General features: G+C 41.8%; 1 protein-coding gene across 1 annotated transcript in view; it reads left to right on the top strand.

The window, feature by feature from the left end:
* The window catches only part of ATP8A1 (ATPase phospholipid transporting 8A1), a gene marked incomplete at its 5' end in the record, with an annotated part of 249,508 nt that overhangs the window by 17,862 nt on the left and 214,890 nt on the right, over positions 1-16,756 (top strand). Inside the window, 2 exons of the mRNA XM_065405013.1 lie at positions 10,192-10,291; positions 12,825-12,923. Coding sequence (XP_065261085.1) covers positions 10,192-10,291; positions 12,825-12,923 — 199 coding nt within the window. The remainder of the gene's footprint in view (positions 1-10,191; positions 10,292-12,824; positions 12,924-16,756) is intronic.

A 16,756-nucleotide genomic window follows, 5' to 3' on the forward strand; every position in this document is an offset into this window, starting at 1 on the left:
CTGGGAAGGGTTGGTAGGGGATCTCCGTGAGGGTGATGAAGAGATCCTGGCTGTCAGGGAAATCAGCGTTGTAAGCGCTGTCGACTGCCTCGTCCTCCTCATCTCCTTCCTCATCTTCCCCGTCCGCTAACATCTCCGAGGAAGCGGCCGTCGACAATATCCCATCCTCAGAGTCCACGGTCAGTGATGGGGTAGTGGTGGCGGCCGCACCTAGAATGGAATGCAGTGCCTCGTAGAAACAGCATGTCTGGGGCTGGGATCCGGAGCGTCCGTTTGACTCTTTGGTCTTCTGGTACCCTTGTCTCAGCTCCTTGATTTTCACGCGGCACTGCGTTGCATCCCGGCTGTATCCTCTCTCTGTCATGGCTTTTGAGATCTTCTCGTAGATCTTTGCATTCCGTCTTTTCGATCGCAGCTCCGAAAGCACAGACTCATCGCCCCACACAGCGATCAGATCCAAGACTTCCCGATCAGTCCATGCTGGGGCCCTCTTTCTATTCTGAGATTGCATGGTCACATCTGCTGGAGAGCTCTGCATCATTGCCAGTGCTGCTCAGCTCGCCACAATGTCCAAACAGGAAATGAGATTCAAACTGCCCAGACAGGAAAAGGAATTCAAATTTTCCCGGGGCTTTTCCTGTGTGGCTGGTCAGAGCATCCGAGCTCGGACTGCTGTCCAGAGCGTCAACAGAGTGGTGCACTGTGGGATAGCTCCCGGAGCTATTAGCATCGAATTCCATCCACACCTACCCTAATTCAACATGGCCATGTCGAATTTAGTGCTACTCCCCTCGTTGGGGGGGAGTACAGAAATCGAATTTAAGAGACCTCTATGTCGAACTAAATAGCTTCGTTGTGTGGATGGGTGCAGGGTTAATTCGATTTAACGCTGCTAAATTCGACATAACCTCCTAGTGTAGACCAGGCCTCAGATCATTTACCTGCCAGTTTTCTTTCCAAAACCACATAACGCCAATCTGGAGACTGCCCTCCATACTCTAGATGTCAGGCGGGCATTAGCCTTCTATCTAGATAAGACTAGATCATTTTGTAAATCTTTTAGACTGTTCATTTTATTTGCGGACAGATCTAAACAGTCTGCTATTTCTACTCAAAGACTATCAAAATGTATTTCAGAGTGTATTATACCTTCTTACAGTGTTGCCAGCATTCCACCCTCTGTTGGTTTGTCAGCTCACTTGACAAGGTCATAATCTGCATCTATGCCTGTAATTAAAAACGTCCCAGTATCTGATATCTACAGAGCTGCTACATGATTTTCTGTACAGACCTTTTCCAGACACTATGCTTTAGTCTATGCCACTAGATCTGATGTGGCAGTTGGCATTGTAGTTCTTTCCTGTGTGCTGGTATTGATTCCGAAGCTCCTCCTCCCTATCCGGATAATGCTTAGGAGTCACCTGAAGTGGAGCATCCATAGGGACACTACTCGAAGAAGAAAGAGAAGTTACTCACCCTGTGCCATAACTGTGGTTCTTCAAGATGTGTCCCTCTGTGCATTCTCCACTACCTGCCATCCTTTCCTCTGCTTCAGAGTTTCCTTCTGAGACTCAGGGTATGTCTACACTACGAAATTAGGTCCATTTTATAGAAGTCGATTTTTAGAAATCAATTTTATACAGTCGATTGCGTATGTCCACACTAAGAGCATTAAGTTGGCGGAATGCGTCCTCATTACCTTGGCTAGCATAGACTTATGGAGTGGTGCACTGTGGGTAGCTATCCCACAGTTCCCGCAGTCTCCGCCGCCCATTGGAATTCTGGGTTAAGCTCCCAATGCCTGATGGGGCAAAAACATTGTTGAGGGTGGTTTTGGGTTCATGTCGTCAGTCGCTCCCCCTCTGTGAAAGCAATGGCAGACAATCGTTTCATGCCTTTTTTCCTGGGTTACCCGTGCAGACTCCATACCATGGCAAGCATGCTAACCATCGTCATCCACCGCTTCTGCTGCAACTCTGCTCTCCTGTTCTCCTGCTCCCCAGTGATGAGCTCGGGGGATCCGTACTGGTCCTCCTGGGTGCTGCTGGCAGCAGATGGTGCAGTAGGACTGCTAACCGTCGTCATCCACCACTTCCGCTGCAACTCTGCTCTCCTGCTCCCCAGCGACGAGCTCAGGGGATCCGTTCTGGTCCTCTTGGGTGCTGCTGGCAGCAGACGGTGCAGTAGGGCTGGTAACTGTCCTCGTCAGACATGTAGCTTGGCTGGGGTTCTGGGAACGTCTTCCCTGCCCGGCTCCTAGCAACCTCCAGGGCATGGTGTACAGCTCCATCACTTCCCCTGCAACTCTGTTCTCCTGCTCCCCAGCAACGAGCTCGGGGGATCCGTTCATGAAGCCTGGGCAGTAGTAAGGAGCAGTTCAACTATAGGCTGAGCAAGTGCAGAATGGTGGTAGAATGTGCCTTTGGATGTTTAAAAGCTCGCTGGCGCTGTTGGTCAGACCTCAGCGCAACCAACATTCCCATTGTTATTGCTGCTTGCTATGTGCTCCATAATATCTGTGAGAGTAAGGGGGAGACATTTATGGCGGGGTTGGAGGTTGAGGCAAATCTTCTGGCGTCCGATTTTGAACAGCCAGACACTAGGGCGATTAGAAGAGCACATCAAGGTGCGCTGCGCATCAGAGAGGCTTTGAAAACCAGTTTCATAACTGGCCAGGCTTCAGTGTGACAGTTGTGTGTGTTTCTCCTTGATGCAAACCCGCCCCCTTTGTTGATTTTAATTCCCTGTAATCCAACCACCCTTCCCCCTTCGAAATAAAATAATTATTATTTTGAAACCATGCATTCTTTCTTTATTAATTAAAAAAAATGAGATAACGGACAATACAGTGGTTATACAGTGGATGTAGCGGGGGTCTGTGCTCTTGTTGGCTTTCCTGCAGCTCCAACAGACACTTCATCATGTCCATTTGCTCCCCCAACAGACGCTTCATCATGTCCGTTTGCTCCCCCAATAGCCTCAGCATCGCGTCCTGCCTCCGCTCTTCTCGCTCAGTTAATTCTTTACTGGCCTCTGCCACTGAATGCCTCCATGCGTTAAGCTGTGCCCTATCAGTGCGGGAAGACTGCATGAGCTCGGAAAACATGTCATTGCGAGTATGTTTTTTTTTCGCCTTCTAATCTGCGATAACCTCAGGGACGGTGATGATAGGGGGAGCGTAGAAACATTCTACGCTCTATGATTCTGGGGGACTGCATGGTCACCTGTGCTGCTGAGTTGGCCACACTCACCAAACAGTAAATGAAATTCAAAAGTTCCCGGGGCTTTTCCTGTGTACCTGGCTAGTGCATTGGAGTTCAAAGTGCTGTCCAGAGCGGTCACAATGGAGCACTCTGGGATAGCTCCGGAGGCCAATACCATCGATTTGTGTCCGCACTACCCCAAATTCGACCCAGCAAAGTCGATTTTAGCACTACTCCCCTCTCCAGAGAGGAGTACAGAAGTCATTTTTAAGATCCCTTTAGGTCGACGGAACGGAGTTGGTTGTGTGGACGCATTCATTTTTAAATCGACCTAACGCGGCTAAATTTGACCTAACCCCATAGTGTATACCAGGCCTCAGTGGTGGAGAAAAAATGGAGGGTGGTTCGCACTTGCAGCCTGCTATAACCATGGGCCGGGGCATGAGATTGTCAGCAGGGTATGCATGGTCAAATGGACACTGCTAATGAACATCTCCAATCAAAGGGGTGTGGCGTGCACAGGCACATAAAGTGGAGCACCCATAGGAGTGCACATCTTGAAGAACCAGAGTTATTGCACAGGGTGAGTAACCTCTCTTTCTCTCATGTTTTCTGATGGGTACAGAATTCCTGACTAGCCCACTTTTGTGCCAAACATGATAACTCCTGCATGGTGGTGGCTAAAACTGTCATCCTCAGGAAAGGAGCCTTGGAGAAGGAGTTTCTTGTTGAAAGTTGGTTTGCAAGATTCACAGATAGTGTATTTGGAACTTAGGTCTTCACTGAACAAAATTTGACACTTCCAAAACATGTTCCTTCTTTATTACAGAAGTTACAACGTTTCCCAGCAGTCATTAGCCTCTTTTCATCTTCATTAATGGCTTGAGGAAGATGAGCTAGATTTTTATGAACCAGAAGCAGAATCCTTTGTGACATCTGCTGGGGTTTATTTTGAAGACTGGACCTAACGCACTAAGTATGTGGCCAGTACCATGAAAATTCAGTCTCTTGAAGAACAGATGCAGGGATGAGTTTGGTTTCTTCTAGAGCTGGCAAGCAATTAAAAAAATTAGTCGCGCGATTAATAAAATTAATTGTGATTAATCGTGCTGTTAAACAATAATAGAATACCATTTTTATAATTTTTTTGGATGTTTTCCACATTTTCAAATATACTGATTTCAACTGCAACACAGAATACAAAGTGTACAGTGCTCACTTTATATTTACTTTTATTACAAATATTTGCACTGTAAAAATAAAAGAAATAGTATTTTTCAATTCACTTAATACAAGTACTGTAGTGCAATCTCTTTATCATGAAAGTAGAACTTACAAATGTAGAGTTATGTACAAAAATAACTGCATTCAAAAATAAAACAATGTCAAACTTAAGAGCCTACAAGTCCACTCAGTCCTACTTCTTGTTCAGCCAATCACTCAGACAAATAAGTTTGTTTACATTTGCACTAGATAATGCTGCCCGCTTCTTATTTACAACGTCACCTGAAAGTGCGAACAGACATTTGCATGGCACTGTTGTAGTCGGCGTTGCAAGATATTTACGTGCCAGATGCGCTGAATATTTTCTTTTTTGGTGGTTTGTGTTCTGTAGTTTTCGCATCTGAGTGTTGCTCTTTTAGGATTCTGAAAGCATGCTCCACACCCTGTCCCTCTCAGATTTTGGAAGGCACTTCAGATTATTAAATCTTGGGTTGAGTGCTGTAGCTATCGTTAGAAATCTCACATTGGTACCTTCTTTGCATTTTGTCAAATTTGCAGTGAAAGTGTTCTTAAAATGAACAACATGTGCGGGGTCATCCTCTGAGACTGCTATAACATGATTTGGCAGAATGCAGGTAAAACCATGGAGCAGGAGACGTACAATTCTCCCCCAAGGAGTTCAGTCACAAATTTAATTAACACATTAGTTTCTTAACGAGCGTCATCAGAATGGAAACATATCCTCTGGAATAGTGGCCAAAGCATGAAGGGGCATATGAATATTTAGCATATCTGGCACGTAAATACCTTGCAATGCCGGCTATAAAAGTGCCATGCAAACATCTGTTCGCACTTTCAGATGACATTGTAAATAAGAAGCGGGTAGCATTATCTCCCGTAAATGTAGACAAATTTGTTTCTCTTAGTGATTGGCCGCACAAGAAGTGGGACTGAGTGGACTTGTGGGTTCTAAAGTTTTACTTTTTTGTTGTGTTTTTAGGGGGCAGTTATGTAACAAAAAAAATCTAGATTTGTAAGTTGTACTTTCACGATAAAGAAATTTCACTACGGTACTTGTATGAGTATTTTTCAATTCACCTATTTCTGTTTTCATTTTTACAGTGCAAATATTTGTAATAAAAATAAAATAAAATGAGCACTGTACACTTTGTATTCTGTGGGGTTTTTTGAGTTAATTGTGTGAGTTAACTGCGATTAATTGACAGCCCTTGTTTCTTCATTTTTTTTTTGTCATGTGAAAAAACTTGGCGCTCTTTTCATAAATCAGTTCAGAATACTGTGGATTCATGCTGGGCTTTCCTTCCTGTCTGCTCTTGTGAAATAGACCCAATTTTGTGCCTTGAACTTCTGTGTGTGAGTACTTGTAGTTCCCAAGCATATATGGAATGTGCTATGAATGTAGGCAGGAATACAGCTATCTTGTATGATGGACTGTTTGCTAGTTTTTGATATTGTTTAATTTCATTCTTTGCATCTTTGAGGTGATGTCTTGCTCTATTTTGAGGTTACAAGGCATAGAGTTCAACATTACCAGATGAATTAAGCTGTCCTTTGTTCTCTGTCTCAGTTTAACAGACATATACCTAAAATAATTCTGAGCAACTGTAAATCTTTTTTAACATTGACTGTTATCAGTTCAACTGTCAGAATTCTCCAGTGTTTCTTTACACAAAGCCTTTTGATGGTGATTGATGTCCTCAGGGTCTTCACTATTGCTATAGATTCTGTCTGGCCAGCTTCATTTAACATTCATTAATAGTTCTGAGCCTGAAATTCAGATGTTTACATTTTAGCATTGACCCATATAGTCTGTAAATCTCAGCTGCTGAAATTTCCATCAGACTTTCCACAGAATCCTCCATCCCATTACTGCAGAATTGTGCTCTAGAGTTTAAGCTTGGACTGTTATTTTTAAAAAAATCTAGCCCTCGTGATTGTAAAGATAACCTGGAAAGTGCTAACCAAATGTAAATCAGTGGAGTGCTGTCTTCCTGAGCCCTGGTCTACTCTACAGAATTACTTCAATATAACCAGGTTGCTCAAGGGAGTGAATAAGGCTGGGTGCAGGGCAGAATCTGGGCTGGATCTGTGGAGGAGCAGAGCAGAAGCAAGGCTTGAGAGAGATGAGCACAGGGAGGCAAAAAGTCCACGAGCATATACGTTGAGCCGCCAGCAAGCTACTGCATACAGCAAAGGGCTAGTATGGATCCCTCCCCTGCCAGTCTTTCCCTGCTGGAGATAGGGTTGCCTGGCAGGCCCAGGTTGCTGCTCAGCAGGCACAGAATGCAGCACTGCATAGGCAGGCAGCACTGCCCCCCGACTCTCTTTCTGCCCCACCCCCCTCGCTCCGTGTGAGCTGAAGATTCCCCTGCCTGGTAATCATGGCACATTTCAGGGGTCTTCGACCATTAGGCCTGATTCCCATTCCAACCACTAGGCATGACCACCTACAACCAAGTCTCCTGACACACAGTGCTTGTCATTTTCCCAGAAACATGTGACTGATGTGCTTATCTCACAAAAGTCTCCCTACCTCCACTGGTGCCAAGTCCCAACTGACCCTGCCCCAGTTGCCAAAACCTAGTTTCCTTCTTCATCCCTCTCCAGGGACAACATCTGTGGTATAGGTATGAGTTATCAGTACATAAACCTGATACACATGGAAAACTGAAAATGAGGGAACGATGTAAAATTAAATTTAATATAAAATAAATATGGTCTACTCTGTTGTATTGGTCTTCCTTATAGAACTGCACACATTTTCCATATCCTGGATGTGTTATAGTGATTCTTTGTTTCTTCCGGCGCCATTGCTAAACTGGGTCCTGGTGTTGGGGTCTTTTTGCTTCCAGAAGCAGATAAACTGTTTTGTTCTTCAAATTATTCTGATGTGAAGTTTTTTATATACTATTATATAGAAGTTTTTATAAATTTCATTAAAAGTCTCTAGCTGAGGTTCCTTAAGGAGTGTAGCACATCATTCTTATTGTTACTATGTGCATAATGTATTATTTGTCGAAACTTTCCCAGTAGTAGACTACAGCACAATGTAGGAAATCTGTCTAGAGCAGGGGTTCTCACAACAAAATTTTTGGTGGCCTCAGAGTGAGTCCACCAATTCTTGCTGGTGGCAGCTCTGACAAATCCGTCTCTCTGTCCCTGCCTCCCGTGGCCCTTCAGTGGGCGCCCGCCCTGGGGAAGGTGGGTCGGGAACTCACTGGCTGCCTGTGGAGTCCCGGACAGGAGCAGGAGGGCTGCGCAGGGCAGTGCCCCAGAAACTGAACAACCACAGCTGCCTCCAGTGCTGTGCACACTGGCTCTGTGTGTCTCCAAAGGCGCAGCCCATGAGGTGACTGCACGGTGCAGGGCTCCAATACCTGTTGGCAGTGTTAGTGCAAACACCAACGTGGCGTATCTCGCTGCCCTTGGTAACAGCTATTCAAGAGCAACAGCTGGGTGCTGCAGAGAGGGGCCACAGCTTTGTGCCCTGTCCCCATCTTTGCCCATGCTTTGGAGGCTGTCGTAGCCACACAAAAATCCACTGGTGGCTGCATGCAGCCACAGTGGCCCATGAGCGGTGGAAGCTCCCTAAAAGTGTGGGGGGGCCACCGGTGCCTGAACTGTGGCCCCACCCTCACACCGCCCCTTCCCCCAAGGCCTGCCCTTGTGCCGCCCTTTCTCTTTGAGGCCCCACCCCAACCTTTCCCCTAAGGCCCCGCCCCCGCACTGCCTCCTCCCCCGGGGCCCTGCTCCTGTGCCGCCTCTCCCCCACCCCCGACCCTACTTCCCTCTTGCTCCTCTCTGCCCCTTCCCCTGTTGCTCGCTCTTATGGCCAGTAAAAAGTGGGAGGGGCATAGACCTCCCACTTTTAATAGTGATGGGGCCATGGCCCTCTGGTGCCTGCTGTGCCCCTGCGGTGGCTACATTGAGAAACGTTTGTCTAGACATATGCTTAACTAGCTAGACTCACTGAGGCTGGCTGTCTGGGTCAGTCTGGAATCTTTGGGAAACATGGTATTGTTTTCCAGATCTACCATGCCATCTGTTACTATACTATTGTATCTAACATGCACAGTGATTCAGCATATTATCCTTCTCCAAATCTGCAATCAAAAGGGAATGAATGGATAGAGTGTAACGGTCCCTAAGCATAGTCTTATGAGTTACAGGAAGGTTCTGATTTTCCCCCCCCCAACATGGACAATTTTTCTGAATAAAAAATTCACTGGAAAAAAAAAAGTACCGAAAATAAAATGAAAAAACCCACAAAAACTTTATGAAAGTAAATTTGCTTTTATTCACTATACAGTGAAGAAACAAATTTTCTGCAGCCTTAGCAATGAGCATAAAAACTTTCCATCTTGTAACTTAACTCTTGATAATATTTACATTTTATTTTTCAAAACTGTTTAAAATTATCAGTCCATTCAGTTGTTCATTTTTTATAACTTCCCTTCTACTTTAGGCATGTTGAGTCAGATAAGTTCATACACTTACATTTGGTAGTCACTGTGTTTATAACCCGTTTGCAGTATTGATCAGCTGCTTTCATGTTCATTATAATTAAAGTAAGAAACAACCACTCAATAAATTTAACAGTGTAAAGACTGAAAGATAAAATGAATAAGACATGACATCTGCCAAATAATGGTTGGATTTCTGATGCATAATCCATTTGTAATGTTCTGCATAGGACATAGAGCTTTGATGTAGAGCAGTTAGTCTATCATAAAAATCCCTTAAATATTTATCTTGAACTTCAAGAACAAACAAACAAATGTAGCCATCTTCCATAACTTAGCATTAGGACACATTTGTGTTTTGTTTTCTTGCATTCTTAAAATAGTTTATTGTTAAGTGGGTGCAATCCTACAGATCAAACCAGGACTTGTAGGATAGTCTACATATGAACTGATGTGAACGTTTCTCTTAGCTTAGTTATTAGGAGCATTTAGGCACTGCTAAAATAGAAATAGTATTCAAATGATTGATGAGGCAACTTTTAAGTTATACACACACCGTATTTTTCCTTGTGATAGTCTCAAAGTACATATTTCCAGTTCAAAATGATCTGCTAGCAAAATAGCAGATAGTACTATCTACATACTTTCATACTATCCCAACAATTGTACTATCTGCTTGCTCACTAGTAAAGCTGTCTGTTTATGAGAGACAAAGTTGTTTATGAGAGACAAAGTGGATGAGGAAATATCTTTTATTGGACCAACTTCTGTTGGTGAGAGAGACAAGCTTTCAAGCTACACAGAGCTCTTCCTCAGGACCAGTTTTGAAATGATACTGTCTGCTACTTTGCTAGCAGATAGATAATTTTGAAGTGGTACTATATACCTGAGGAAGAGCTCTGTGTAATTTGAAAGCATGTTTCTCTTAGCAACAGAAGTTGGTCTAATAAAAGATATTATCTCACCCACCTTGTCTCTTTAATATCCTGGGACCAACACAGCTACAACAACACTGCATACAATAATGATGTTTATGAGTCAACTCAAGTGCTGTGGTTTGGGAGATGGAGATCATTTAGGTTTGGAACTCCAAATGATTCTTAATGTAGGCACTGTCTGATTCATTCAACACCCTCTTTCAACTTTTATTTGAAGCAAATTTATTGTTCTTCAGAACACCTGGATTGTAAGGTACTGTCATGACATACACTTCAAGGAATAATAAGGAAAGTGTGTGTGTAACTTGGTACTATACATGGTTTTTTGTCTTTCTTTTTTAGCACTGCAAAATACAACATAATCACATTCCTGCCAAGGTTTCTTTATTCCCAGTTCAGAAGAGCTGCTAATGCATTTTTTCTTTTTATTGCATTACTTCAGGTAAGCTAAAAAAAAATCTGAATTTCAAAACATTTAAGTGCTAATACATTCCATGGATTACTATTATAGCTATTTGAATGTTTTACAGAAATACCATGTGTCCATCTAATTAAATCATGTGATACGGCTTTAATGAATTAAGAATTAAGAATAAAATGTTAGTGAAATACCGGATATTTGTACATCTCATTTTGCAACTGTCTTATTTATAGAAAATATTTCCTTACTTGGAATTTTTATTTCTCATTATGGCCTGAACTTAACTGATGGGCTAACAGACCTGTTCTCATTGTAGAAGTCCTCCATCATGATAAATTAATATTTCAGACAAAGAAACTAATATTTTTGGTTTACCAACCTGTATTTGATCAGGACTAAGGTTCATCCTTTACAAAAAGTGCCAGAAGATCTTTGATCACAGATGGACAGGGTCTCACTTTGAAGTCTCTTCCAGAAGACTGCACTTCCATCTCTAATACTGGTCAATTAGCAGAGTGCTGATTGAGAGGAAAACATACAACCTTACTGAATCACCAACACAGCTTCTTGTAGAAAGGATCTTCAGGAAGTGATCAGCCCTGATCCATCTTAGCTTAAGATCTGACACCATTGCAGTCAAAGATATTGATGCGTATCAAAACCAAGTAATTAATTTAAAATAGGTTTCAGAGAAGCAGCCATGTTAGTCTGTATCCACAAAAAGAACAGGAGTACTTGTGGCACCTTAGAGACTAAATTTGTTAGTCTCTAAGGTGCCACAAGTACTCCTGTTCTTTTAATTTAAAATAGACATTTATTTTTAAAATTTGAGATTCTCATGTGACATTTTTACATAGGTGACTCTGACATTAACTAGTACTAGTACCAATTACTATACCAAGTGCAGCAGAGTGATATTTAACTCTTCCATTATTTAACTGTTGAACTTTGATTGCCTTAGAGAGGAGACTATTTATGTGCTTCATCCACCTGAAGTCCATCTTACTCAGAAGTGCTTTTTTAAAAAAAGCACACAATACTTTTGAACTGCATTGATTTAAAATATTTCACATTCGTTTTAAGTTGATAATGTAAAGGCAGACCATATAGTTGGTGTGATACATTATATATGCCATACTTAATGACTGAAGTTTGAACTCTGGACAGGAATAGTGACAAAGTTACATTTATATTTAACATTTCTAAATTCACCTAATTCAGTGTTGTTGTATATTAATTAGTCAATATATACAATTAACAAAAGAGGAAAGCTCTCCTCATCTTAGTGATATTGGCTGCATTTTGTACCATAACACTAGTCACATGGCACTTATATTCACTCTCACACCTTCTGCCTCTATCATGAGTGATTGTCAAATATTCAGATGAATGTGGATGACCAGAGTTATCAGTGTTTGCCATAGAACTAAGCAGCTCCTCTATCTGTAGTTACTGTAACACACACAATAGTTCATTGTGAACATTAGATCACCCAGCTATACTCATGCATGCACATTCGTATAGCATAGGCTATTTGCTTATCAGTTTTGTGAGTTTTTTAGTTTTTGTGATCTTGCAACTAGAGGTGTTAATGAGGATGTAGGACTTGCCTTTTTCTGGTATAAATGAACATTTTAAATATGAAACTTCTTAGCAGGAGAAACCTTTATTTAAAATCTGAAATTCTGTTAATTAGGAAACACTAATAAAAGAAACAAGTACAAAACATCTACTGCAATTTAAGACTATAAAATAAGAATGCAAAGAACTAGGAACACACAGGTAAAAAAATCTGATTTTGATTTTTTAATACATGATTTTTATCCCCCCCGAACACAGTGCTTTGTAAAATGCAGTCCTCCTTTGCACAACTTACATCTAACTCCAAAGAAAATAGTGAGTAGATTCCACTGGTCATGGGGCAGTTGAACTTTAGATCCCCGTTCTTGAAAACACTGAAGCATATGCATAACTTCACTCATGAGAATAATTCCTCTGAGTACTAAAAATGTAACCACTCATGTGCTTTACTATACCATGTCTTTTGGGTCTGTCTGATAGCCATCGGATGGAAAACCGTCAGCACTACATTACAAAAGTATTAAACTATCTCTTATGTTAAACAAAAAAGTTTTACTGAGACACTGGAAATCTCCGTGTTCTTCCCCAGACTTGGTGTTGAAATCAGATATAGCATCAGCCCTTGTGGTGGGAAGATGGAGGGGAATGCTGCAAAATATCTCACCATAAGTGCCTATATATTTATGCCTACATTTTATAATTCAGTTGCCCAAATAGAAACATTTTTCATATTAATTACATGTTGCTTCTGATTTTATGAGAACAGGTATAAGTGTAATGAATTAGGGAGATTGAAAATAGTAAGCAATTATAGGCTCGGTAGTAAGAAGGACTAAAATGTGCAGATGAAGAAAATGGAATTGTACATGAACCTGAATAAAGTGGCATTCTTTTGCATTACTAAGTTCTGTTTATTATAATCAAACTGCACTTTGACTTACAAATATAAAATACATTATTCTTTTTTTAATAGCAAATTCCAGATGTGTCGCCAACAGGTCGTTATACAACATTGGTTCCTCTGTTGTTTATTTTAGCTGTAGCAGCAGTCAAAGAAATCATAGAAGATCTTGTAAGTATTTAATACAATTATTTCCTAAATAAATAACGTGTAATATTTATGCATCTCTAAAAGTAAAAATAATTGAATATATCTACATTCTCGAGTTACTCTGCATTTAGTGCTTGGTATGAGGCGATTCTCCTAAACCCTAGAAATATGTAAAATATCTTGCTTTAAACAACAGATGAAAACCTTGAACAATGTTGGAGATAGTTTATGAAAATATATATGATACTGGGAGGTGATATCCATGTGGTAAATTGTACAGGAGTGTGATAAATGTATTGCTATTGCATACTAGTTCATTTTATCACATGCGTAAAATCTCATTATCTGCCACCAATCCATCTCCTCAGGACTTATTCTAACTTTCTAAACAGCTTCAAATAACATTTTTGTATCGTCTTTCTAGAGAAATATTTACTTTTCCCTCTAGATGTAGAATCCCTTCTCCCCCAAATTACTTCTGAAGTCTGATGGCTTTCAAGTCTAATATCTCGTGTCCTTTCAGGGCTAGAAATGAGAATTTTATACGGTCATAAAGAAGAAAGCCCCAGCTTTTCTAGTGTGTCCCAAACCCCTTTCTATCAATATAATTGCATCCACAGTAGGGGAGTTGCACCAGTGTAGTGAGATCTTTGCAAAATCAAAGTGCAGACAAGCCCCAAATTTCTTTCAGTAGTAAAAGAAGTTGGTAGTGGCTCCTTCTACCCCTGAGGGAAGTCTACTGGTGGTAGTTGGAGGCTCCTCTTTTCTCCCCTGTTGGGGTGAGATCAGTGTGGTTAGCATTGGGTGTGAGGTGATAAGAAACTATAGTGTAAGAGGAGCTGCAGAGTGAGCCTGGTGAGAACAGTATGTTGAGTTCCAATCTGTCTCAATTCTTAGCATAGGGCCATCCTAGGTCAGTACTTTAAGCCTGGAACTCTTGTGGTGAGGGGAGAGAGGGAAGATCCCTCCCCATGATCCCTTTTTATTGTTTGTTTGCTACAGTACAAGGAAGCTGAATTTTACACCTTTCTTTGAGGTAGCTTCTGCATATTCCTACAAATAGGATGTGTTCCCAGAGCTAAGGTTCTAAGAGGCTAAGCAATCCCAAGCAGCCTCATTTCTCTTTCCTTTCCACAGCTAGCAGCTATACATATATGGGTCTTCATTTCATACACACAGAGTGTTTTCTTTGTCTTTGATGAAAAATGTTCTGTTAACTGGTTAGAGGAGTTATAGTTCATACATGTTAGATGCATTTTTAGATAATAGTGAATACATTTTAGATAGATAACTTTGCATAGCTTTTGTGCAGTTTTGATTCCAGACAATCTCCATGCAGTTCTAGGGCGATCACCCCCGCAAAAAAGTTGGTGTATTTTATGCCACTGTATTTTTCCATAGCCAGATACACAACCCCATAACCCTTTGATCCATCATCAGGGTAAGGTACAGTTCTGTCTAACATGGTGAAATCAAAACCCACAGTCTTTGGTGCCTGGATGGTAGCTGACAAGCTCCATCTGTGCTAGAGGCCATCTTGGTACCAGAAAAGTTCTGGCTAAGTGGGTTCACATCAGTCCCAAACTTCCTTTGGTCTGTGATCCAACTTGCATCATATGTTTGTAGTAGCTTTGGTTTTGCTCTTCTGTTGCCTCAATCATAAGATTAAGAGGAAGTAGGAGTGTTGTTGTGGACTGGAGGTCTCTGTTCTAGCTTCCTTGATTCTGAGGGTTCTTCCAGCAATGCTCATTCCTTAGGACTGCATCAGGTTCTCCCCACTTTGTGGATGCTGGGGTTTCTTAATGCCCAAATGCCTCCATGTTTCACATTGTGCCCATTCTTCACTAAAAGGATCCAGAAAAAGGCATCCTTCAGGTCTGGAGTATGTACATGAGTCTTTTTATTTGGAGTCTTGGTTTCAGAGGCTGTCCTTGGTGCCATCTGAGAATGGCTTTGAGGCTCACCTGGTCAGTTCATTTGACTAAGGGGTTTCATGTTCCCCATCTGGCTTCTTTTCAGGACCTTTCAGGCTCCCTGAAGTACAGCTACGCAGATTGATTTTTGTTCCCTGTATAACTTGTAGATGATGCCACCATATTGACAAGGACCTCCTCAGTTTCTTATTGTTGAGTAGCCTGTAAGAGTATTGCCTTCCCTTCAGCAATGTTCCTAGCCTTTCTGCCTACCAGTCAGCTTCTCCCTCAGACACCTTCACATTTTCTCTTATGCAACTTCTTGTGCATAGCAAAATTCCCTTTAAAAAAATCCATAAAGCTGCAACTTTATTCTCTTTCAGATCCGTCTTTAGACTCCTATGCCATGATGCCTACAAACTTCTGCCATCTGATAGTGGCTAGACAGGCATCGAGCTGTGATTAGTTGCACACATACAAAATGGGAAATGACTGCCTAGAAAGGAGTACTGCGGAAAGGGATCTGGGGGTCATAGTGGACCACAAGCTAAATATGAGTCAACAGTGTAAAGCTGTTGCAAAAAAAGTAAACATCATTCTGGGATGTATTAGCAGGAGTGTTGTAAGCAAGACAGGAGAAGTAATTCTTCTGCTCTACTCCCTACTGATTAGGCCTCAACTGGAGTAGTGTGTCCAGTTCTGGGCACCACATTTCAGGAAGGCTGTGGACAAATTGGAGAGAGTCCAGAGAAAAGCAACAAAAATGATTAAAGGTCTAGAAAACATGAGGGAAGATTGAAAAAATTGGATTTGTTTAGTCTGGAAAAGAGAAGACTGAGAGGGGGACACGATAACAGTTTTCAAGTATGTAAAAGGTTGTTACAAGGAGGAGGGAGACATTTTTTTTTTCTTAGGCCTGGTCTACACTGGGGGTGGAGGGGTATCAATCTAAGTTATGCAACTTCAGCTATGTGAATAACGTAGCTGAAGTTGATGTACTTAGATCTACTTACCGTGGAGTCTTCACTGTGGTAAGTCGATGGCTGATGCTCTCCCGTCGACTCTGCCTGCGCCTCTCGCCCTGGTGGAGTACCGGAGTCGACGGGAGAGCGCTCGGCGGTCGATTTATCATGTCTAGACTAGACGCGATAAATAGACCCCCGCTGGATCGATCACTGCCTATCGATCCAGCAGATAATGTAGACAAGCCCTTAACCTCTGAGGATAGGAGAAGAAGCAGTGGGCTTAAATTGCACCAAGGGACATTTAGGTTGGACATTAGGAAAAACTTCCTAACTGTCAGGGTGGTTAAGCACTGAAATAGATTGCCGAGGGAGGTTGTGGAATCTCCATCATTGGAGATTTTTAAGAGAAGGTTAGACAAACACCGGTCAGGAATGGTCTAGGTAATACTTAGTCCTGCCATGAGTGCAGGGGCCTGGACTAGATGACCTCTCAAGGTCCTTCCAGTCCTATGAATCTATGATTAATGCTTACTGTGAAAATGTGCTCATTTTACTATCATCTCTTTCCATCACCTTTTCTTTCCTCACCCCTCTCTGTTTTTTATCCCCTGTTGCATTTGCCATAGATATATATTATCAGGTTTCTCCCCAAGAAATGGGAGAAAGAATTAGAAGACATCACTGCTGAAGATCACATGCTTTCTAAACTGTCTTCCATACTTCATACAATGCGTCAGATGTCTATGTAAGAACTGTGGCATCTGGTAGCAGAAGACATTGGCTATTTCCATGTTCTGTATGGCATCAGAGTGTTTTTCTTTAATATAGGAAACAATTGACAGTGAACTGTTACTCCAGAAGTGGAGAAGATTTCCTCTGTAGGTAAAGGATAACAATCTATTATTTGAGTAATTGTCCACACCAATTCCACTCTTGGTGTATGCAAGATTAGATTCTTTTTTAATAGCCTGCACCC

The sequence above is a fragment of the Emys orbicularis genome, chromosome 5 (genome assembly GCF_028017835.1).
Source record: "Emys orbicularis isolate rEmyOrb1 chromosome 5, rEmyOrb1.hap1, whole genome shotgun sequence".
Classification (NCBI taxonomy): Eukaryota; Metazoa; Chordata; order Testudines; family Emydidae; genus Emys; species Emys orbicularis.